Source organism: Panthera leo, chromosome D1 (genome assembly GCF_018350215.1).
Source record: "Panthera leo isolate Ple1 chromosome D1, P.leo_Ple1_pat1.1, whole genome shotgun sequence".
NCBI classification, from domain to species: Eukaryota; Metazoa; Chordata; class Mammalia; order Carnivora; family Felidae; genus Panthera; species Panthera leo.
Window position 1 is genome coordinate 87,036,859 of NC_056688.1, and position 24,451 is coordinate 87,061,309.

The 24,451-nt window shown below is 38.1% G+C and overlaps 1 protein-coding gene across 1 annotated transcript; it reads left to right on the forward strand.

The window, feature by feature from the left end:
- The first annotated feature begins 6,646 nt into the window (after positions 1–6,646).
- Positions 6,647–23,935, forward strand: DEPDC7 (DEP domain containing 7). The gene is made up of 9 exons (XM_042906538.1): positions 6,647–7,261; positions 15,910–16,300; positions 18,129–18,256; positions 19,091–19,280; positions 21,487–21,698; positions 22,464–22,606; positions 22,793–22,918; positions 23,042–23,120; positions 23,665–23,935. Exons 1-9 carry the CDS (start codon positions 7,189–7,191, stop codon positions 23,856–23,858), a joined length of 1,536 nt encoding a protein of 511 aa, XP_042762472.1. The 5' UTR covers positions 6,647–7,188; the 3' UTR covers positions 23,859–23,935.
- Positions 23,936–24,451: the final 516 nt, after the last annotated feature.

The following is a 24,451-nucleotide window of genomic DNA, read 5'->3' on the forward strand; positions in this document are numbered from 1 at the left end:
AATCGGTAAAAGAGAGAAAGACCTAATTAAGAGAGACCCAGAGTGCTGAGAAATGCTACGGAAGATGAGGTGGTGACTGCAGTATTTAAATAAGATGGTTAAGGAAACCCTTGTTGAGAAGGTGACATTTAAACCAAAATGTGGAGAATTTGAGAGAATTAACCATGTCTGTATTTGGGCAAGGAGCCCTGTAGGCACACTGAACAGCCATACAGAGGCCAGGAGGTAGGAGTGTACCGGGTGTGTTCATGGAACAGGTTTGAAAGCTAGTGTAGCTGGAATGGAATGAGGGAAAGGTATAGTGTAGGTAGCCTTTGCAGAAAGGAAATTTGTGGCATAACGTCACTTATGTTTTAAGGACTACTCAAGCAGCCTTGTTAAAAGATTGAAAAGGGTGGGGACAAAGAGAAAAGCAAGGTCAACAAGGAAGCTACTGCAGCAGTCCAGATAAAAGACAGTAGTGACTCAGGCCAGGGTAGTAGGAAGGGAGGTAGTGGGATGTGGTCAGATTCTGGATATATTTGGAAAATGGAGCCAACAGATTTTCTCATGAATTGGGTGTAGGGAGTGGAAGAAAGAAGTCAAGGATGACCCCAAGATTTTTGGCCTAAGCTACTAGATAGCTGGCACTGCCATGAACTGAGCTGGAGAAAGTTGGTATGGAAGAGATTTAGAGGGGGGATGATCAGGAGTTTGGTTTGGGGCATGTTAAGTTTGGGGTGTGTACTGGACATCCAAGTGGAGATGGAGAGCTGGCAGTAGATAAATGAGGCTGGAGTTTTAATGAAGTGTTTAGAGATACAATTTTGGAAGTCTTCAAGAGGTTTTTAAAAACACAAGACTGGACAGGGAAGTGAATAATAGAGAAGAGGACAAAGGACTGAGCTCTGGGACAATTGAACATTAGTAGGCAGAGAGAAGAGGAAAGTAGATATCAAAGGAAAGGAGACAGAGGAATAGCAACCAGTGAGACAAGAGGAATAGTTGGAGTACTAAGCTTTGTGGTTTTTTTTTTTTTTTTAATGTTTATGTATTTTTGAGAGAGACAATGACAGAATGCGAGTGGGTTAGGGGCAGAGAGAGAGGGAGATACAGAATGCGAAGCAGGCTCCAGGCTCCGAGCTGTCAGCACAGAGCCCGATGTGGGGCTGGAACCCATGAGCTGTGAGATGAAGTTGGATGCTCAACCGACTGAGCCACCCAGGCATCCCCTAAGCTTTGTGTTTCATGGCTATTGGCAAAGGCTGTTCTTATCCATTTTAGTTTCAGGATTTTAAAGATCATTTGAAAAGAAGTTTGAGGTAGTTAACTTTGGAAAAAAATTTTTTTTTAATTTTATTTATTTATTTTGAGAGAGAGAGAGAAAACGAGTGGAGGAGGAGTAGAGAGAGTGAGAGAGAACCCTAAGCAAGCTCCGAGATGTCAGTACAGAGTCCAACTCAGGGCTGGATCTTGCCAACCAGGAAATCAACACCTGAGCCGAAATCAAGAGTTGGGTGCTTAACCTACTGAGCCACCCAAGCACTCCAGCTTTGGAAAATGTTTACCCATTTTAGTTTTAGGATTTTAAAGATCATTTGAAGAGAAGTTTGAGGGACATAAGCTATTCTTAACTGATGTTGACTCTTGGGTAATAAACAGTATCTTGACTTTTTTTTTTTAAGTGTATTTATTTTGAGAGAGAGAGAGAGACAGTGTGTGTGGGAGGGGCAGAGAGAGAGGGAGAGAATCTCAAGCAGGCTCTGCACTGTCAGTGCAGAGCCCAACATGGGGCTCAAACTCATGAACCATGAGATCATGACCTGAGCCCAAATCAAGAGTCAGACGCTTAACCAACTGAGCCACCTAGGTGCCCCTTGAATTCTTTTTTAATTAGAGGAATTAAATGCTTATGAATCTAAAAAGTTTTGTATCTTTAAACACCCAGTGGTAATGTGTTAGACTTTGCACGTATTGCTTCAGAAGAAAAATAAAGCTATGTCCATTTTATGGGGAAAAAAAGAAACACCATTTGTAAAAGAGAAAATGGTTGATCTAAGCCAAATTTGGGGGCCTGAATAAAATTATGAGGTCATAGTTTATCTCTGTTTATTAGTTTATCTGCCCAAAATAGTCACAGCACTTTGCTACATGCATTATTACATTCTAAATATTAGTCATGATACATATTAGTTTTTAATTTATTGAAACTTGTATAGAACAAAAAGTAAAACAACCATTTAGTGTATTTCACTGTTCCATGAGAAAGGCCATTGTTGATTTGTGGTCAACATAAAGAACAAAGGGGGTGGACTGTGGATAACAAATATTTCTACAAAATACTTATGATAAACATAGTTTATTCTAATTCTTCCATAGCACCCACAGCTTTCAACTAATAAGAAAAGTTTAAAAGTCCTGTATTTGAAATCACATGAATGGCAAGTCATTACTAATACTAATTTTAGGGGCTCCTGGGTGGCTCAGCTGGTTAGGCATCCGGCATCAGCTCAGGTCATGATCTCGGGGTCCATGGATTTGAGCCCCACGTTGGGCTCTGTGCTGACAGCTCAGAGCCTGGAGCCTGCTTGGGATTCTGTGTCTCCCTCTCTCTCTGCCCCTTCCCCACTCATGCTGTGTCTCTCTCTCTCTCTCTCTGAAAACTAAATAAACATTAAAAAATTTTTAAAAATACCAATTTGGTACTCAATCTTCTATGATTTAACTTTCCAAGTAAAATTGTACAGAAGTTTACATTAAAACTTTTATGCTTCTTAAAACAGAAAGCTTATGATATACCATTATATCAAGTAAACTATGTATACAGAAAATTATACATATTTTTCTTGATACTTACTGCATCTGAAATATTTTATTTTTTTCAGGCATTTACAAAAATTGTTAAGAGCTAATTATGAACTAGGTTCTGAACTATGTACTGAGGATATAGCAGTGAAAAGACAAAAATTCCTGCAGTCTTGGAACTTATAACCTATGAAAAATGTCCTATCAGGGAAAAGGAAACTTTGAGATTTTAGAGAAGTATTTCTCAAAATGTGGTTCACTGACATTCTGCATTCTGCATATCAGTGATACATGTTAAATATGATGATTTGTCTATTTTTGCCATAGTTAAAAAATGATGAAGACTGTCAGGGACACCACCCCAGAAGCAAGAAATCAAAAAGTGGGGTGGAAGACATGAATCTGCATTTTTTTTTTAATTTTTATTTTTTATTAAAACTTTTTTTTAGTGTTTGTTTCTGAGAGAGAGACACACACAGAGTAAGAGCAGGGGAAGGGCAGAGAGGGAGGGGGACACAGAATCCAAGGCAGGCTCTAGACTCTGAGCTGTGAGCACAGAGCCCGACGCAGGGCTCGAGCTCACGGACCCAGAGATCATGACCTGAGCCAAAGTTGGATGCTTAACCAACTGAGCCACCCAGGCACCCCACTTACGTGCATTTTTTAAAAGTATGTAATGGTAGAAACCATTGTCAGAATATTTTATTGGAACTTTTATTTTAGACTATGATGTTTCTTTTTCTTCTATTTCTTTCTTTTTTCTTTTTTTTTTTTAAGTAAGCTCTATGCTCACCATGGGGCTTGAACTTACAATCCCAATATCAAGAGTTGCATGTTCTGCAGACTCAGCCAGCGACATGCCCCTAGACTGCGATTTTTAGAGTATCTTTATTTTATTTAATTAATTTGTTTGTCTATGCAATCTCTACACACAATGTGGGGCTCAAACTCACAATCTTGAGATCAAAGAGTTGCATGTTTTTCCAACTGAGCCAGCCAGGCACCCCTAGAGTATCTTTAAAGTCCTGATAGACCCAGGGTCAAAAAGGCCATTGTAAGGACATGCAAATCTAAATTTTTTTTCTAAATCATGAGCGATGGATTCAAACTTGTTGAATGCACTCATTTGAACTGACATTAATCTAAACCAAATAATGCAAACTACCTCTGAAAAAAATGTTCCTCCTAGGTAACAGAAGAGGATATTTTCAGCATCATGTATATTTACTCTTTAAGCTTTTAAGACTTTGTAATAGCCTAAATGAATAAACATTTTATTTATTTGTATGTCTGTTCATTTATTTTGTTTTTAATTTATTTCAATTTGTTTTTTTATTTTGTTTTTTCTATCTATATGTGAAATCATATGGCATTTGCCTTTCTCTGACTTGTTGAACTTAGCATAATACCCTCTAGTTCCATCCATGTTGCCATGAATGACAGGATCTCATTCTTTCTTATGGCTGAGTAATATCCCATTGCGTGTGCATATATATTAAATACATAATACATTAAAATATATATTATTTATAAATATATATAATATAAATATGTATATATATTACATCCTCTCTATCCACTCATCTATTGATGGACACTTACGTTGCAAAGCTGATTTTTTTTAAGACTGTATTTTGATAAGGATAATTAAGAGATCTATTATATGTGTAACACTAGATACTAAAAGAAATCAGTAAGGTTAAAATATGCTCTCTGCCTGCTAAGTGGAATTAGTCATTCAGAGAAAGACAAATATCATATGACTTCACTCATATGTGGAATTTAAGATACAAAACAGATGAACATAAGGGAAGGGAAGCAAAAATAATATAAAAACAGGAAGGAGAACAAAACATAAGAGACTCAAATACAGAGAACAAAACTGAGGGTTGCTGGTGGGGTTGTGGATGGGGGGATGGGCTAAATGGGTAAGGGGCATTAAGGAGGGCACTTGTTGGGATGAGCAATGGGTGTTATACATAGGGGATGGATCACTGGAATCTACTCCTGAAATCATTATTGCACTATATGCAAACTAACTTGGATGTAAATTTAAAAATAAATAAATAAATAGAGAAAAAAAAATGCTCTCTGCCCTTGACAATTTTCCAATTTTGTTAGGCAATCAATGTGTGTATGCTTAAATAATTAGGTAAGATCTGCTCAAGCTGGGGGAGGGAGCACTAAATAATAACGTACTTGGTAAGTGCCATTGGTGGTCAGAAAAGAAATACATCAGAGTACAATCTGTCCAGTGAAGATGGTGGGATTTGAGTTAGGCCTCCAGGGTGCATAGAATGTGGTTAGGTCAGGAAAAAGAAATACAGCATTTCAGGTGAGATAAACAAATAAAGCACAAACTGGTAAAAATTATTTGAAATGTTATATAAATTATCAAAATCATCATTAAGGTCACCTGACTTTTTCAAAAGACCCAATACTAGTGTTTGTCAAGATTTGTTTTCAAAAATAGTATGAGCTTTTTCTCTCTCAAGCAATGAGGATGAACTTTTTTTTTTAATGTTTATCCATTTTGGGGAGAGAGAGCATGAGTCCGGGAGGTGCAGGCAGGAGGAGAGGGGGGAACAGAGGATCCGAAGCAGGCTCATGCTGACAGGACAGAGCTTGATGCTGGGCCTGAACTCATGAACAGTGAAGGTGAGATCACGACTTGAGCTGAAGTTGGACCCTCAGCACACTGAGCCACGCAGGTGACCCTGAACGTGTATTTTTTTAATGTTTATTTTTTTTGAGAGAGAGAGAAAGCAGGGGAGGGGAAGGGAGAGAGGGAGACACAGAATCTGAAGCAGTCTTCAGGTTCTGAGCTGTCAGCACAGAGCTGGGCTTGAACTCATGGACCCAGACATCATGACCTGAGCCAAAGTTGGACACTTAACTGACTGAGCTACCCAGGCCACACCACCCCCCCACTTTTTTTTTTTTTTTTTTTTTAACTGAACGTGTATTTTTATTCATTTATGCAGCCTGGGACAGGCTAAAGCTAACTGGTCTGTTGAATGCCTGAAACAGGTCCTAAATTGTATCTTATCTCTGCCAGCAGGAACCAACTGAGAAATTACAGAGGAAATTGCTTGAACAGACCTGAGGCCAGGTTTTACTACCACCAGGGGGAGAGAGCACATTAAAAAAAGGAGAAACCAGTTGGCAACCTTTTCTAAATCTTCAGATTGCCCCTGCCCCACGCACTAAATTGGGATTCTGGGTCACAGCTTCTTAAGTATGTATTCTTTGAAACAACCACATGTCTATATTCTTAGAATTGTATTCTCTAAACCACATGCAGGGGCTTCTTCCAATAAGCAAAGTAATGAATTCACACCTAAAAGCATTCTAACTTATAACCTGATCACACAGGTATCCTCCTTAACCAGATATTTATTATATGTACCAAAGTTTTAAAATGATTACAAAATACCCAAATTTGGGGCAAAAAAACAAAAACAAAAACAAAAAAAAAAACCCAGGCATGTATCTGGCAATGAATTATTGGTCCCTTACTTAGATCCTTCACCCTTTCAGAAGTACCTCAGCAGGGCACCCCTGGATTCCCCAGTTGCAACTTCCCATTGACAACCCTCCCTTCCCTTCTTTTTTGGCCTTCACTCCATTTTCATAGCAAACTCTGTCCCTATCCTCCTGACCCAGAGTTACTTTGGAGGAGGCACCGATTTTCTTTCCATGGCCAGCCAGATGCCCTCCTAACCATGACCTCTAAACATTGCTCTCCTGGGCCAGATAAAGATTTGTTTTTGTTGTTGTTGTTGTTTGTTATTTTTCAGAGAAGGATGCGTGAAAAATTCGACGCAAATACCATCGTGACATAATTTTAAGCATTAAAGTTTCAGGACCAAGTACTAAAATTCTTAACATGAATTAGTTTGTGTAATCTTCACAAAACTCTACGCCACAGGTGAGGGCACTCAGGCACAGAGCAATTAAGCAACTTGCTAAGCCTCAGAGCTCATCAACTGCGTGTCGTGGTTTGCACCCAGGTGGGCTAACTCCTGCTGGGGCGACGCTGAGTGGCGGTGGGATGGGAGTGCCGGCGCCGATCCGCGGCTCCCACACACAAATGCTCTTTACTTTGCTACCGCCCGCAACACAGCACAACGGTGCAGTCCGGGGCGGGGGTGGGTGCGGTGGGCCGCCCGGAGCCGGGGCCGAACCTTTTCCGCCCCCGCGGGCTGCAGGTTAGGCGCAGCTCCTGCAGGCACGTGACCAGTGTCGAGCGGCGCGCGGCGGCCAAGGCGGGCCGAGCCTGGCCGGGGGCGGGGCCTGACGGGAGCTCCGCCCCGTCCCGGGCCAGTTAACTGGCGGCCGGGGCGCGGGCGCGCACTTCGCCGTGCAGAGGTCGGAAGAGCTGGTGGCTTGGCAGCTACGGCTATGGCCACGGTGCGGGAGAAGGCGGCGGCTCTGAACTGTTCAGCTCTCCACAGCCCAGCGCAGAAGCCTCCAGGTAGGTGATGAAGACCCCTGTCCGGGACGTGTGGGGGTCACAGGGCGGGCTGGGGGGCTCAGGATGCGGTTCTTGCGCGAGACTGGCACGCCGCCGGGTCCAGCGGGCTCCACGCAGCTGTGCCCCCTCGGGCTAGTGCCCAGGCTTGTCGGCGAATTGGCTCCCTCTCTCGCGGGTGGGCTGTAGCCGGCCGACCCTGCCGTCCTCACAGCCCAGCTTTCTACTTAGTCCCCAACTTGAACTTTGTTGCGCGCTTTTCAGTGGCCAGCTGCGTGCCAGGCGCTCTCACTAGGTCTCCAGATAGGCTCCACGTCGTTACTCGTAGAAAGTTTATCTGGACTTGTATGGCTCTTTGCCTTCTGTCTCAGCCACAAGCCTCGGCTCCACAGTATGGCCAGGAACCGAGCGCCTCTCTTGCCCGCTCTGTTCTCCAGACTTCCTGGGCTCTGTTCAATGGGCAGGACCTTGGCAAAAAAATATTTGTTCGTTAAATTTTCTGGATAGGCAGTATTTCAGTGAATAGAAGTTTTGAACTCTTTTTAATGGCTACATGACATTAGGAGAGACGTTGATGAATTTCTGCCACGAGCTTAATCGTGGCTTGGCTTTGAGAGTAGTTTGCTTAGCCTCTTACTTTCTTTGAATGTCCAAACAAATGAATGGAATGGATGATAAGTTCTAAAAATCTGATCTTAGCATATTACAACTCAGTAAACAAACAAACCACAACAAACTATCCAGAGAACACTTGGCTCTTTTTTTTTTTTTTTTTTTTACTTTCTAGAGAAGTTACACCCCTACCCTCTTCTGCATCTGCTCTGTAGGGTGTTCTACAAATTGGTTCCCTATCTGACAAAAACTTTTCCTTTGGAAAATACCAACTAGTGAAACTGGCTCCTTCCTCAAGGTGACAGTAGTCAGTGAATTGACTTAGGTCAGATAGGTGCATCTCAGTGGCTCCAGTCTTGTGTTTGACTTATAATGACTAATGCCCCTTTTAATCTTCAAAATTCTAATGATAAATTGTGATGAGAACTACTTTAGGAATAATACTGACCTTATTCCCCAATTTAAAGGATTCAGATAAGCATATGATGGCTACATTCAGAATTTCTCTGTGTTTTACATTGTGAAAAGAGTTGTTTTATATTCATCACTTGAGAATTCAAAATCAAATCGTATTGGAAACAGACTTGGGAAATCTTTAGGCTTACTTTCTGAGAGAAAGAAATTGCCAAATTTTACATGATTAAAAACATGGCACGCTGTCTTCTCTAACAGCTGAAATACCAGTTCTGAGCTTTGGGCATTTGTGAACAGGTTCTTAGATGGCATAAGCGAACAAGTATTCAAAATTAAGTAGATGACTTTCAGAGGGAAGAGCTAAAGGGCTGGTTAGCAGATTTGAACACATGGAAAAGACCAGTGTCCTGCACAGCAGCACAGTGGGCAGAGAAAAGCCCACTGCCTTTTCTCATCTGTTTTGCTTGCTAGGGTTGGAACCCTACCTGTTAGCATTTGTTAATCCCTCTTACACCCTTTAGTTGCCTTCTCACGGTCCCAGGGAACACAGTAATAGGAGCCTGTGCTTCTTGGTTCCTTGCTATTTCCTTTCTGTATGCTCAGGCAAGCAGCTTTCTACTCTTAGTTCTCTACCTATTCGTAACTCTTCCACACCTTAAAGGGGCTGTAACAACCAGGGACCTGGTTTATGTAGAAGAAATAAATGCCATATGCTAACCTTCAGGACATACCTTAAAGATACTTGCCTTTTAATACAGACAAATAAGAAAGTGGCATGTTATCCTGTTTTCCTTTTATACTGTAACCCAATTCTCTGAATTCACCAGGTATCACTTTTCCAGGGAGCTCAAAGTACTTCCCATATGCTAGCTCATTAATCTGTGTGAATTAAAGTAGGGGCCAGTGCCTACTTGTATTGATAGTTCTTTTAACGTATTTTAAAATTGTTCTTATTAGAAGAGATTTCTTTTACATTCTTTACCTGCTTGCAACCTTCTTAGAGGCAGTCTCTGTCTTCAGCATGACATCTCTAATACTAAATAAGAGGAAAACAAACTTTGAACTATCAAAACCAATATGCAGTAAAAATGTTGTATATTGGTATCAGTGTATAGCAGCAGGCTTTTCCCACTTAGTTACAGCTGCCTATTTTAATACCCCAAACTCAGTTCTCTACATTTATCTATTTTCATAAGGCTTTGGTTAATGTCCAATAGATGTAGTTCTTTTCCTTTGTCTTGAAAACTCTGTAATGTTTTAAAACCTCCTGAAAAAATTCTTAACATTATCTTAAATCCTAAATGACTTAGGATTTACATATTATTTTCTGATGAAGAGTTAAATCTTCTGGTATGTGACACATCTTGCCTTATCTGCTAACAGTCTTTATTTATTGAATACTGTTTGGAGCTTGACATCATCAGGTGAGGTGAATAGGTAAGGGATAAACTCTTTGAAGGTAGGAACTCTGTCCCCTTAGTTCAGAGGAAGGAAGAAGAAAGATACCTTCCTTTTTTACTTTTTAAATAAATTTTTTAAATTTTAGAATAGACTTAATTTACAAAAAAGTCATGAAGTTAGTATATAGAGTTCCCATATGCTCTTTACTCATTTTCCCTTACTATTAACATCTTATATTAGAATTGTATATTTGTTGCATTTAATGAACGAGTGTTAATGCATTCTTATTATTAACTGAAGCCCATACATTATTTAGAGTTCCTTAATTTTTGCTTAAGGTTCTTTCTCTGTTCAGGGATCCCAATCAGGTTTTTCCATTACATTGAGTCCTTAGGCTCTTCTAGATTGTAAGTAACCGTTTCCCACTTTGTTTTGAAATATACATCTGTTAGATGCTGGGTATTGACATATTGTCTCCTATGATCCTGATGGTAACAGAGATCAGTGCAACTAGGTCTCTTTTGCAACAGAAAAATAACCTTGTTTGCCCAAGATTGCATTATAGTAAATGATGGAGCCAAGAATAGGACCCAGGTATCTGGGACTCCAAAACTCATGCTTTTGTCTTACTCTTTGTATCCAGAGAAAGGAGGACTGTACGTCCTGCATTAACACAGGTTTTCATGTGTAACTAGTGTTCACTTAACCCACAGTTTCTGAACTTTGGGCACTATTGACATTTTCTTCGTTGTGGGGGTTGGCCTGTGTTTAGCAGTGTCCCTAGGCCCTCTACTCACTAAATGCCAGTAGCACCAACCCCTCCTTTGCTTGTGACAACCAAGAATGGCTCCAGACATTGCCAAGTATCCAGTTGGGGTAAAATCATCCACTAAGAACCACAGCATTAACTCTCTTTTCAAAGTTTTTAGTAGTTGGCAATCATCTACAAGTATTGAATAACCAAATGTATTTTGTGAGGCAGTTTATAAGGCAATTAAATAATTTGAACTTTTGCAAACTGTAAGGACATTTGAAAAAAAAATAAGGCACTTACTTTTCACTGTTCAAGTTTGTGGAAAATTGCCTAACATGAGCTATCTGAATTGTTTTGTTTTGTTTTGTTTTGTTTCCCTGTGGGGTGGGGACAGTCTAATGCCTAGGAATAAAACAAGATCGTTACATGTTAATTTAGAAGTAGCATGTTTTGGGGGGTACCTGGGTGGCTCAGTTGGTTAAGTGTCAGACTTCTGCTCAGGTGATAACCTCGTGGTTTATGGGTTTGAGCCCCCAGTTGGCTCTGCACTGACTGTGGAGCCTGAAGCCTGGGTATTCTGCCCCTGCTCCCTTGTGCTCCCTCTGTGTCATTGTCTCTCAAAAATAAATAAACATAAAAAAATTTTTTAAAGCATGTTTTAATAATTGTGTTTACCTTGCATCAGGATCCAGTTTTGTAATGTATGTATTGATCTTCTACGGAGTTCAGTAATCCTTCGAATTTGAAGTGATGATAGAATTTGTTTTTGCCTTTAAATAACACAAGCAGGGCCATGGTAGAGGTGCTGCACAGATCGTGGTTGAAGCTGATTATCCCTTTGTGACTTTTGAGTAAATGTAATTTCTTGACATATCTGCCTTATGGCTTGATTTTTAGGGAATTATTGTAACAACTTGTTTATTTAGTGTATATTTATAGAAATGAAGATGATTATCAGTAGTATTACAAACATATATCAGAGTTCAATATTAGAAATTTAACTTTTTTAGTCTTGGTAAATTCTTTTGGGTAGATTTCAAATACACGCAAAGAACAGGTCTTTACCTTTGAAAAATAACTATTTTCAAACAAAAATGAATCTGCTTGAAAAGTGAATGTTAACTAGTCTAGATTTATATAGTGCTTAAGAGTATGTATAGTATATTATATATCTAGTTTAAAACAATTTCTGAGCCTCTTATTAGGCTCAGACATCTTCCAAAAAGCTTTGTATCTGATAAGGTCACATTTGTTCCTATGCTTCATTTCTTACCATATTTTATGTCGTGTTCAATGTCCATATCTAAGTGGAGATGGGGTAGAATTTCAATCTCTCAAATCCTATATTCAGCAGTTGAGACTGGAAACTAACCTTAAACACAGTGTTCCACTCTTGTATCAGTAAATGAAGAAACCGACCTATAGAGGTTAACTCTCTTATCCAAGGTTATCACAGCTGATCTCTAGACTCTTTGATCCTTTGGTCATGATGCTTTTAGAACATGCTTGACCAAATATAAATTAAATAAGGAAGTTTCAAGGATGCAGCTAGTGATGAATTTTAAAGAAATGTCTAGCTCATATGCTAGTGAGGGCTGGAGACAGGCTGAAATTCTGATTGCTAGATTTACAAAGCATTCATTGTATACTTCTGGTCTCTTGAATTCTGGTTGGAAGTTGCAGTAATTTGTCTTACTGGGCCATGGTCTGCTATACCAATATTCATTTCAGCTCTTAGATGATGATAAATAAGTTTCAAACCAGCATGTGGGGGACCTGTGTTCAACTGGTGAAGTCAGCATTAAAAAAACAGGTTATCCTGGTGTGGGTTTTGGCACATTTACTTGTCAAGTCCAGGGTATATTATGTATTAAAGTATCTGTATGAACATGAGCTACTTTGGGTCTGTGGGTGGTGATGCTTGAGGGGAAATATCCCAGGATGCAATGGTAGGGAATTAATGGTCAGTGAGAACAGAGGGGACCTGAAAGGGCTGAATTGTATCATGCCTGGAGGACTCTGGAAACATTGTGTGGTTCATAGGTGCCTAGTATCCTGCTCTAACCTGTTCTTTAATCTTTTATACTGTGTTATCCAACCTGCAAAACTTCCTGATTTCCCATATTTAAGCAGCAAGTTAATATGGGGAAATTTATTCTTAACTCCCCGGTTGAAGATTAGCCTTTTCCATGTCGCTGAAACTGAGTGTCCCCTCCCTCCCACTCCATTCTGTGGTCTTGTTGATCTCAAATTAGTGACTCAGCCTTATTTTTTAGGATTTGTATACTTACCTACTTGTAGTTCAACTGTTAAGACTGATGTGTTTCAGATTTAACATTATTACCCAGAAGTCTATTTCAATCTACTTGAAAAGCACTCTGATCTCTACAAGTTCAAATCTTATTTTCCTTTCCTGTCCTACTCCTGCATACTGTGACTAGTATATATTATGGAATTTATGATATCCTCTATTTTAGGACTAATGAATACTGTATTTATTTAATGACTACTGTTTTTAAATATTTTTTAAATGTTTGTTTATTTTTGAGAGCAAGCACAAACGGGGGAGGGGCAGAAGGGGGAAGGGGAGACACAGAATCTGAAGCAGGCTCCAGGCTCTGAAATGTCAGCACGGAGCCCAGTGTGGGGCTCGAACCCATAAACTGTGAGGTCATGACCTGAGCTGAAGTTAGACGCTTAACCAACTGAGCTACCCAGGCACCCCTTGAATTTTGTTTTTATTTTTATTATTTTTTAAGTGTTTGTTTTTGAGAGAGAGAGTGCACGTGCAAGCATGGAAGGGGCAGAGAGAGAGGAAAGGGAATCCCAAACAGGCTCCACACTGAGTGTGGAGCCCGACTAACTTGGGGCTTGATCTCATGACTGTGAGATCATGACCTAAGCGGAAATCAAGAGTGGGATACTTAACCGACTGAGCCACCCAGGCGCTCCTCTGAAGTATCTTGAATTTTAAAATATAAAAACAGTCTTGCTGATTATTTTAAATGAACATTAAAGTAATTGGTAGATAGTTGAATTACCCATCTACTTTTGGTATTGGAAATATACAAATAAACAGTAAAGGGCTTTGTGTGTATGTTAGTAACTTAAATAGTGAAGATGTTCAAATTTCTAGTAGCTACAAAATGGCACTGCAAGTGGATACAGTGTGATGGTTCACTGTGGTTCTTTTATGTATTATAATACAAAAGACGAATTCCAGATGACCCACTTAAAATTTATGACCCTAGTGCATTAAGTGGAGTTTTAATGTCTTTCAGGAACTTATCTTTGCTTTCATCTTATACCTTATATTTTATCTAAACATGCAGGAAGATAATTTCAGGTAGCAGTTTCTGTAATTATAATTCTCTTATTCCTTAGAGTTGTAGTGATACAGAGTTTTCCTTTTTACATGACCTTAAGGGAAGTAGTAAGTTTTCAACTTCTCTGTCAGAGAATCCTAAAAATAAAGGAAGTGATCCACTTAACAAAAATAGAGGCTTAAAAATTAGAACCACTGAATATTCAGAGCATCATTGAAAATTGTAACACATAAAAAGGCACAGTCTGTGTTTATGTAAAAAGAGAGCAAGCCACCCAGCCACCAAGCTTATGATTAGCTAGACTCTGTTCCATCAGCTTATTAAACGAAGGTCTATGTTTTCCTTTTTATTGTTTCTCCTTTTCTTTGTAGTTTTGCCAAATACCAGTTTATTAAAATCAGGAAAAACATGATAAATCTTTGAAAGCATGTTTTCTGTTTCCTGTCTTGCTGAAACCTTGCTTTATCTCTGTGCTTTTCCTATCTTTGTGGTAGGTTGTAAGCTCCTATCAGGCAGGAACCAGTTTTCCCTGTTACAAAGTGCTTAACTCCTAAGCCTGCATAGTAGGAAGCTTTAAAAATATTAGTTTAGGGGCGCCTGGTGGCTTAGTCGGTTAAGCGTCCGACTTCGGCTCAGGTCACGATCTCACGGTCCGTGAGTTTGAGCCCCGCGTCAGGCTCTGGGCTGATGGCTCGGAGCCTGGAGCCTGCTTCCCATTCTGTGTCTCCCTCTCTCTCTGCCCCTCCCCCGTTCATGCTCTGTCTCTCTGTGTCTAAAAAATAAATAAACGTTCAAAAAAATTTATAAAAAAAAATATTAGTTTATTCCAACTGCTGTGTGTATGTATGTCTATAATTATACATCTATTTACTGATAAATGCTTTAAAATCATATAGACCATGAACCAAATTCCAATACCATCTCTTACAGTATAATGTTTGGAAGTTACATTTAACCTCTGCGAATCTATTTTGCTTCTCTGAGATTATATCTACCTCATACGGTTGCTAATGTTGTAATGTAATTCATAAGGCACTTAATAGAGTTCCTTACACATAATTGGTAACTGCCACAAGGTCCTACTTGATACCCCACCCCAAAGACTATTTCCACTCTCCTCTGATCTCATTTCCTACTGTTCTTTCCCTGGCTACCCACCTTGGGCATGCTGGCCTTGTTCCTCCTCTCCTGGCCAAACACACTCGGTTTCTAGAGCCTTTGCTCTTTCTGTTCTCTTTCCCCAAATATCTCCACAGCTTGCTTCCTGGTTTTACTCCAGCTTCTGCTCAGAAATCACCTTGTCAGATCTTTCCTGACATCCATCTGAAATAGTGTTCTTTCCTCACCAGGCTTTATTTTTCTTGTTAGCATTCATATAACATGTACATATTGTCTGTATCTTCCCACAAAGTATAAGTCCATGTAAACAGGGATTTGATTTTCCTCACCTTTGTATCCTAGCATGTAGGACAGCGTTCAGCATATAGTAGGCACTACATTTTAAATGAGTTGCTACTAATTAAAATTTCAGTAATAAGCTGACCTCATAATTGTTCCTTAGTAATAACTTTGGAAATTGCTACTTTTTTAAAGTTTATTTTACTTATTTTTGAGAGAGGGAAGAGAGGGAGGGGCAGAGAGAGAGAGAGAGAGAGAGAGAGAGAATATCCCAGGCAGGCTCCATGCCACCAGCGCAGAGCCTGACGTGGAGCTTGAACTCACGAACCGGTGAGATCATTACTTGAGCTGAAACCAAGAGTTGGATGTTTAACCAACTGAGCCACCCAGGCTCCCCTGAAATGGCTCCTTTTTTTTTTTTAATGTTTATTTTTTTTTATTTAAAAAAAATTTTTTTTAATGTTTATTTTTGACGGAGAGAGACAGAGCATGAGCGGGGGGGGGGGGGGGGGGGCAGAGAGAGAGGGAGACACAGAATCTGAAGCAGGCTCCAGGCTCTGAGCTGTCAGCAAAGAGCCTGCCACAGGGCTCGAACCCACAGACAGCATGATCATGACCTGAGCTGAAGTCAGACGTTTAACCGACTGAGCCACCCAGGTGCCCCTGAAATGGCTATTTTTTTGTTTAAGGATTGCTTAGACCTTATTATAAATGAACAAGGTTACTCTGCGTTTTTCCCATTCCAGGTTTCAGCGTGGCCCAGAAACCATTCGGAGCCACCTATGTGTGGAGCAGCATTATAAACACTCTTCAAACACAGGTGGAGGTGAAAAAACGAAGACACCATTTAAAAAGACACAATGACTGCTTTGTTGGTTCAGAAGCTGTGGATGTCATTTTTTCTCACCTAATTCAGAATAAATATTTTGGTGATGTAGATATTCCTCGGGCCAAAGTGGTAAGAGTGTGTCAAGCACTTATGGACTACAAAGTATTTGAAGCAGTTCCAACCAAAGTCTTTGGAAAAGACAAAAAACCTACATTTGAAGATAGTAGTTGCAGCCTTTATAGATTCACAACCATACCTAACCAAGACAGTCAATTAGGCAAAGAGAATAAACTATGTTCACCTTCCAGGTTAGTATATAATGTTAGATTATCCTGGGGGTATTGGCAGGATATCATCTACTTTTTAGCAACAGGCTGAATGATTTTATATTATTTTGGAAACCATAAATGAGGCTAAAATCTGGGTCTGTGGGTAAATTTGATAAAATACAGTGAACTTTTGTTTATTCAGTATCTCCTGGAATTCTTGCTTGTTCATATTTTATATCTAGCAGAAACAATCAACAAACTTTGATTTTTCTGCTTCAAGTTACAATTATAGCGTAAAAGTATGTTAGTTTATGCACAAAGTGGTATGAGAACAGAAAATGTGAAGGTGGGCAGGTAAGTTATCACTAGAATCTAGGAAATGGCAGATGTGAAGTATGAAAGGCATGTGGGACCCAGAGTGCGGAGAGTTTCATATGACTTGAGTTTGCAATCGATCATACAGATGTTGGGGAGGCCACAAAAAAATGACATTATATTTTAGAAAGGTCATCCTGGTGGCCATCTGGACATCCTAATGGGGAGAGCTAGTTAGGAATCTATTGCAGTATTGCAGTCTATAGACGGGGGTGAAGTGGGGATTGTGGTGAAGAGGGAATCAATTAAAGGGAGACTGGGGGACAGAATTGTAGAACCCAGTGACTGAAATGGATGAATGTGATAAGTACATAATTAACTTATTTGTCATGAAGTAAAATGTTTCCCTTTTATTTCCTTGAGCTAAACTGTGTAGAGGGGACCATGCAACTGAAGCCTTATAATTCAGATCTGACCTAAAGAGTTTTAGTCTTCCCGACTTTCAATTATTTTTAGTGTATTGTGTATCAGATATTGTGTATTTTTAATGTCTTTAGTGTATCAAATATTTTAATGTATTAACTTTCAAAACTTTATATTTAAAAGATGATAAAATTACCTCTAAATATAGGAAGGAGATATGAGGGTGAGATAGGGCAAAATCCCTGCTTTCCAGATACAGGTCCACATACTTTATCTGAAACCTTTGGGGCTATATGCATTTAGCAATTTGGAGCTTTGGAGATCTTAAAAAGATACTTTTGTATATAGACCATATGTTTGGTAACAGTCCTGGAGGGATCCTGGGCAGCATCTGGTAACCAAACGTATTAGTATTTCTTCAGTAAACAAAATACTCCTCTAACTGGGAGAAGGAAAGGCTATGATAGTCTCAGGTTAGCTTTTGCCATCATATGAGTTCTGAATAAACTTTAGATTTTTCACAGCTTTTTGGGTTTGAGAATTGTGGGTAAAGGATTATCAGCTCTGTATTTGGAAAATGATGAGCACTATCCACCCCAGAAATAGACATAACTGATAAAAAACAGCATAATAAAGTTTGATTACGTTCTAAAATAGGAGACCAAAATTTTAATCATCAAATTACTTAAATCTAAATGTTCAGGGGTGCCTGGGTGGCTCAGTTGGTTAAGCGTCCGACTTTGGCTCAGGTCATGATCTCGCGGTTTGTGAGTTCCAGCCCCATGTCGGGCTCTGTGCTGACAGCTCAGAGCCTGGAGCCCGCTTCGGATTCTGTGTCTCCGTCTCTCTCTGCCCCTCCCCCACTTGTGCTCTGTCTCTCTCTATCAAAAATAAATAAAATGTAAAAAAAAATTTAAAAAAACATCTAAATGTTCAAAGGAGAATTTAGAGTGTGTGTATTTAGACTTGAGAAAGAAGGTGCATGTTTTTGTATTCTGTTGTTAGAATTTGCATTTGTTTTGTTTTTGTTCTGAACTAAATAAACTTTGTAGAAACTCTTAGCTTTCTAACAGTAAGATATTTCTCTGGGCTTACTACTAAACATTAATTTAAAAAAAATTCATTTTAGGTATTCAGATGCATTATTTAAGTCGTCTGATTCCAAATCGGCAAGTTTAGAGGATCTCTGGGAAAATCTGAGTTTAAAGCCTGCTAACTACCCTCACATAAACATGTCTACAACCTTGTCTCCACAAGGTAAGTAAAGATGATACAAGCAAGAAATACAGAAGACCAACTTCAGATAAAGTTAGTTATTTAAAACTTTTCAGTCTTAACCTTTATTAGAATTTAAATATTCAAACCACAAAGAAAGAGCACACTGTGTATTAAAGCTGTTTATATTAAGTTTTAACAGAGGTCTATTATCTTTAACAAATAGATCAGTGTTGCAATTCTTGAACACTGACTTTTGTCCTATCAGCTGGCAGAAGTTCAAATCTGCAGTGTTTTGCGTGCAGATTTTTATTTATTTAAAATATGCTCTCAGATATTTCTTTCTCTAACATTTTATTAGGCTAAATAAAATTTTGAAAATTACATTATTAATGTTTAACATTAACAGAACTCTTATGTTCTTCCTGGTCTTTGGCAAAGGATTGTAGACTCATGACCGATTTCCACCTTCCCTCCCCCATCCTAGTTGTGGAAACCCTGAGTGGAATAATCTGCAGCCAATAGTTTCAAACCAGTTTTCAGATTGAATAATGAATCATTCTTTCTTCCAAAGTCCTTATTAACATGTTATATGACTTGATCTCTTATCTCTGCCATATTGCTTTTTACAGTACAAGAATGAAAAGAATTCCTGTTGTCCAAGTCTGTTCTCCTACACTTTAAACAAATCTTGAATTGTTTTTATTTTCTCATAAGAAACCACTTTATAAGATTGACTTTTTTCCCTTTCCTTTTTTTTTTTTTTTTTTTTTTTTTTTTTGCCACAAACTTCTACCTTAGACTTGCCTAGACAAATACTGTGGTGAGCATTTAATAAATATTGTTACTTTTTACCTTGTCATTTTTCCTGTGTAGTTATTAATGAAGTATGGCAAGAAGAAACAATTGGACGTCTGCTGCAGCTTGTAGACCTTCCACTTCTTGACTCTTTACTCAAACAGCAAGAGGTTGTATCTAAAGTTCCTCAGCCTAAGAGGCAACCTGACTTGATCAACAACAGTAACTATCTGGATCGAGGGATTCTCAAGGCTTACAGTGACTCTCAGTATGTGGAAATACATCCATCTAATAATTTGAGTGTGTTTTTAGGAAGATTATAGATAATGGTTTGAAGATAATCCTTTGAGTTCTGTCCACAGGATCAGAGAGATGCATTAGTCAATTGATAATTATCAGTACTTGGGAAAGTGAAGAACAAAATTACCTTGGTCAAAATTAGAAACAGATTTAATTTTCATTATTTTTTATATTCATTTTTGTTTCACACATACCTTCACTTGCGCATCAAGTGAAGAAGATGATTATGTTCCATCTTCTCTCTGTTAAAATGTAGGGCAGCACTGGGGGTTGTATGGAAACCAATTTGACAATAAGTTTCATATTAGGAAAAAATAAAAGGAAAAAAAAATAAATGGAATAACACAATATAAAAAAAATTTTTTTAAATGTAGGGCTCTCTGGTCTTCAAAGGGCTTGGAACAAAATTAACAGATTTGGCAAATTCTCAGAATCCTTTGCCTACCTGTATTTTTATACTTCTCCAGAATATCTTGAATATGTATTTTTAATTGTTTTGTTAAAGAAATATAATGAAAGTAACTCTTGTTCTCATATCTGACCATCATTCTTCCAAATATAAATCTTAAGGTATGAAGGCTTCACTTCAGGTGCTAAGGGAAATATGATTTTTTTTTTCCTTAAGGAAGAGTTCTGTATTCCTTATAACTTTGAAACTCTTCTCCTAAGTAAAACTATCACATGTTAAAATCTTGTATTTTTTTGTTTCTTATAGCTTATTTAATTTTTAATTATTTTTGCCTTAGCAGATAGCATTCAGTAGTTAGGGAGATAGAAATGTTTCAAAGGAATGCAACTTACATTTTCAGTACTTCATAAGTTCTACAGTCCAATGAACTATTAACAGTTGAATGTCAAAAGGTAGTTTAAAACCTTATGCAAAAAGCAGTTAATCCCAACATACTAGTTATTGACTCTGTGTATACAATAGGAGGCTTATTAATCAATAAGAATTTTAGAGTTAAAAAAGATTAAATCCTACATAATTCTTTAAAAAAAAAAAGAATTTAAATCCTATTTCTACAATCTAAAGTAACATGAAAACATTTTTTATTTTATTTTATTTTGGGAGAGAGTGAGCGCGTGGGACAGAGGGAGAGAGAGAGAATCCCAAGCAGGCTCCACACTGTCAATGTGAGATCATGACCTGAGCCAAAATCAAGAGTCAGCTGCTTAACCAACTGAGCTACCCAAGTGCCCCTGAAAACATTTTATAATTACCTTAAATTTTAAATACAGAGTTAGAAACTGTGTTAAAAATGACCTTAAAGGGGCGCCTGGGTGGCTCCGTTGGTTAAGCGTCCAACTCTTGGTTTCGGCTCAGGTCATGATCTCATGGTTCATGGGTTCAAGCCCCACGTCAGGCTCTGTGCTGACAGCATGGAGCCTGCCTGGGATTGTCTCCCTCTCTCTCTGCCCCTCCCCTGCTCGCTCGCTCTCTCTCTCTCTCTCTCTCTCAAAAATAAATAAACATTAAAAAAAAAAAAATGACCTTAAAGATCATCTAGCTGCATTTTACCATTAACTTGATGAAGCTGATGCCCAGAAGGGTGACTTGACCTGTCCGATATAGTGCACCTGAGTGGTGACAGAATTAGTTGTCCTGAGTTCATGGCAGTGGAGTGCATGATTTTTTAAAAACTATATATAAAATACATATGTACATTAACAAGTTGAATACTAAAAGCTATTCATTCTATTTTTTGAACTGTAGCATTTTTCTGAAGTTACCCAGCTGGCATTTTATTAGAAGTAGAAATTAATATTTAATTATTTTGAAACCCTACCTTATCTTCCTCTATTCTCTCCTAGCCAAAGTGTGAGATGATTGATCACACACAGAGCTGTGGGACCCTGAGCATGTAACTCAGTTTCTGGGCCTCTGTCATAAATTTCAAGAGTAGACTTTGAATTTTGATGTCCTTCTTAGTTTATATTGTAGTGGATAGCTTCTGTTTTCCCTTCAAAAGAAAAAAAGAAAAAGAGAGAAGACCTATTAAGCCAAGCTTTTGGTCTGTGATACATGATCTACCAATATTTTAAAAAGAATTACATGTATCTTTAAGGGTATAGAAATCTATCTTCATGGCAGACTTGAGATAGGTAGTAAGTACTGTGTGTACATTTGTTGCTTTTTTGCTTTTTAAAATAAAATAATTCTTTTTTCCCCATAGGGAAGATGAATGGCTGTCTGCAGCAACTGACTGCTTAGAATACCTTCCTGATCAGATGGTGGTGGACATAAGCAGAAACTTTCCTGAGCAACCAGATAGGATAGACCTAGTGAAAGAACTTCTGTTTGATGCCATTGGCAAATATTACAGTAGTAGGGAACCTCTGTTAAATCATTTATCTGATGTTCATAATGGCATTGCAGAACTCTTAGGTAAGTAAGAGCTTACTGGATCCTGGAATGCGTCTTTTGGAAAAAACAGGAAGAAGTTAATTATCCTCAGAATTAACCAAAATGGCACTACTTCAGGCTGGGAGTGGATCTGGATTAATCCATGGAAAGTATGTTTATTCCAAAACTTCTAGGGCTGATTTGGAAAGAGGCTTTAATAAGCTGTAAAGTTACGCAGGAACTTCTGTTGGCACAGGAGAATGCTACCCTCATTCACTGGAAGTTTAATAAGTACAGCGTGGTAGTTCTCTTCTGTAGAAAGCACACCAACATCACCACTCTTCCCACTCCGTTCTCTTCAAAATGGCAGACACTCTGTCCCTCTACCAATGAGCCAGACTGTTCCTCATGGTTTGTTGAAAACAAATCGGGGGTTTCAGAGAATCCTGTCTATTTTTCTCAGGTAGAGTTGGATACATCAGTACTTTACACATAGTGTACACTTGAAATGTATTGAATTAATGAAAAGCAGGCTGGGAATTTATTTTCAAAGCCAAGAATTTGATACAACATCCTAAGATTGTTAATTTTGACAAGGATTTAGTGAATGAGTTGTCAATTTGAGAACAGGCTGTCTTGAAGGTTGGTATTGGTCATTTATTGTAATTCCTCGTCTTTTTGTTTTGTTTTGCTTTTGAAAATAGTTTTGAATAAGTTTACTGTTTAACTTAAGCTTTAACTTGAATTTTGTTCCTTTAATAGTCCCTTTTGGTCAAAATTAAAAGCCGTTTTTTCTTTTGGCTGAAGTGAATGGGAAGACTGAAATAGCATTAGAAGCTACTCAGCTCTTTCTAAAGCTTTTGGATTCCCAAAATAGAGAAGAATTTAGAAGACTACTGTATTTCATGGCTGTTGCAGCACATCCTTCTGAATTTAAATTACAGAAAGAAGTAAGTCTTTCGTCTAAATGTTAATTGCATTCAGTAGCCTTAATACTTACAGGATGCACATGTCAAATTATTTTACATTGGCACCAAGTATGCTGAAATGAATAGCTATTAAGACTTAATATTGCCTTTTATATTAAATTTAGTTCAAATATACACTATTGGGTGTGTTTTGTTTTATTTTTATAGAGCGACAACCGAATGGTTGTGAAAAGGATATTCTCAAAAGCTATTGTTGACAATAAAAATTTATCCAAAGGCAAAACTGATCTTCTGGTACTCTTTTTAATGGATCATCAAAAAGATGTTTTTAAGGTAAAATTCTGAAAGTAGTTAAATTGAGCTTATGTAATAGATCACTAGATTGCAATGCATTTGAATAATGTCCCATGTCCCTCCTCTTTTTTTTTTTTTTTTTTTTTTTTTTTTTTTTTAAAGATTCCAGGAACTCTACATAAAATTGTTAGTGTTAAGCTCATGGCCATTCAGAAAGGAAGAGATCCAAATAGAGATACAGGTAATCTGAGAAATAGTATTTTCATGATCTTTCAAAGCTAAATTCCTAGTATTTATTTGAAAGTCTTGCTGTAAGTAGTTGCACTTTAATTTCAATTAAACTTTAAACTCCTTGGAGTTACCCAGACTTGGCAGAGACCCTCCTTATGTCAAAAAGTAACTTGACCTGGGGAGCCTGGGTGGCTCAGTCAGTCAGTCAAGCGTCTTACTCTTGACTTAGGCTGGGGTCATGATCTCGTGGTTTGTGAGTTCGAGCCCTGTATCAGGCTCTGTGCTGACAGCACGGAGCTTGCTTGGGATTCTCTGCCTCTGTCTCCTTGCCCCTTCATGACTTGTGCTCTCTCTCTCTCTCTCTCTCTCTCTCTCTCTCAAAAATAAACTTAAAAAAAAAAAATAATAACCAGGGTTAGAAAGTCAGCAGTGCTTAGCATCTTCATTGCATTTTAAAAACTGGGGAATAAAAATAGAAATGTGAAAATATTATTTTTTTAGTTAAATCTGAGGAATAGATTCATTAATTGAACTTTTTACTTTTAAACTTGAAGGATATATATATTGCCAGAGAATTGATCAAAGTGATTATTCTGACTATACACAGAAGACAACTAAGGATGAACTAATGAATTTACTAAAAACTATTGATGAGGATTCAAAACTATCTGCCAAAGAGAAGAAAAAATTGCTAGGTCAGTTCTACAAGTGTCATCCAGACATCTTTATTGAGTATTTTGGAGACTGAGTTTTTTAATGTCTGTGTATAAATTATGTATTTTAAGAATAAATTATGTATCCCAAATACCTAATCACATTTGTAATCTTGGGTGTTCTAAATATGAAATTGTACTTAATAAAATGTTTTTTGTATAAACTGAGTCTTAGATGGTGTATTGCTGTTAAGTATTGACCTGTTTAGGGTGAGTTGATTTATAATTACTCTGCCCAATACTTTATAGAACATCATAGGAATATAATGATATGACATTGCAGTGTTTACATAACAGTATTAAATAGTAAGGAAGTCTAATTAACAGTTAATAGGACTGTGGTTTTTACCTTGAAAGGTACTCCTTAAAGATATAAAATAGAAATTCAGGCTATGATAAAATGAATTTGGTAATTACCACAAACAGTAGACAAGTCAGAAATTGAACTGTCCTAATAATGATTTTGAAAACTTCATCTTTTTAAGTTTATTGTGGAAAACTTCAAACATATATAAAAATGGGGGAGAATGGAATAATAGAATAACTTCTACATACTCATTATCCAGTTTCAACAATTGCCAACTGATGGCCAATCTCATTTAATCTATACCCCCATGCATTCTTTGCT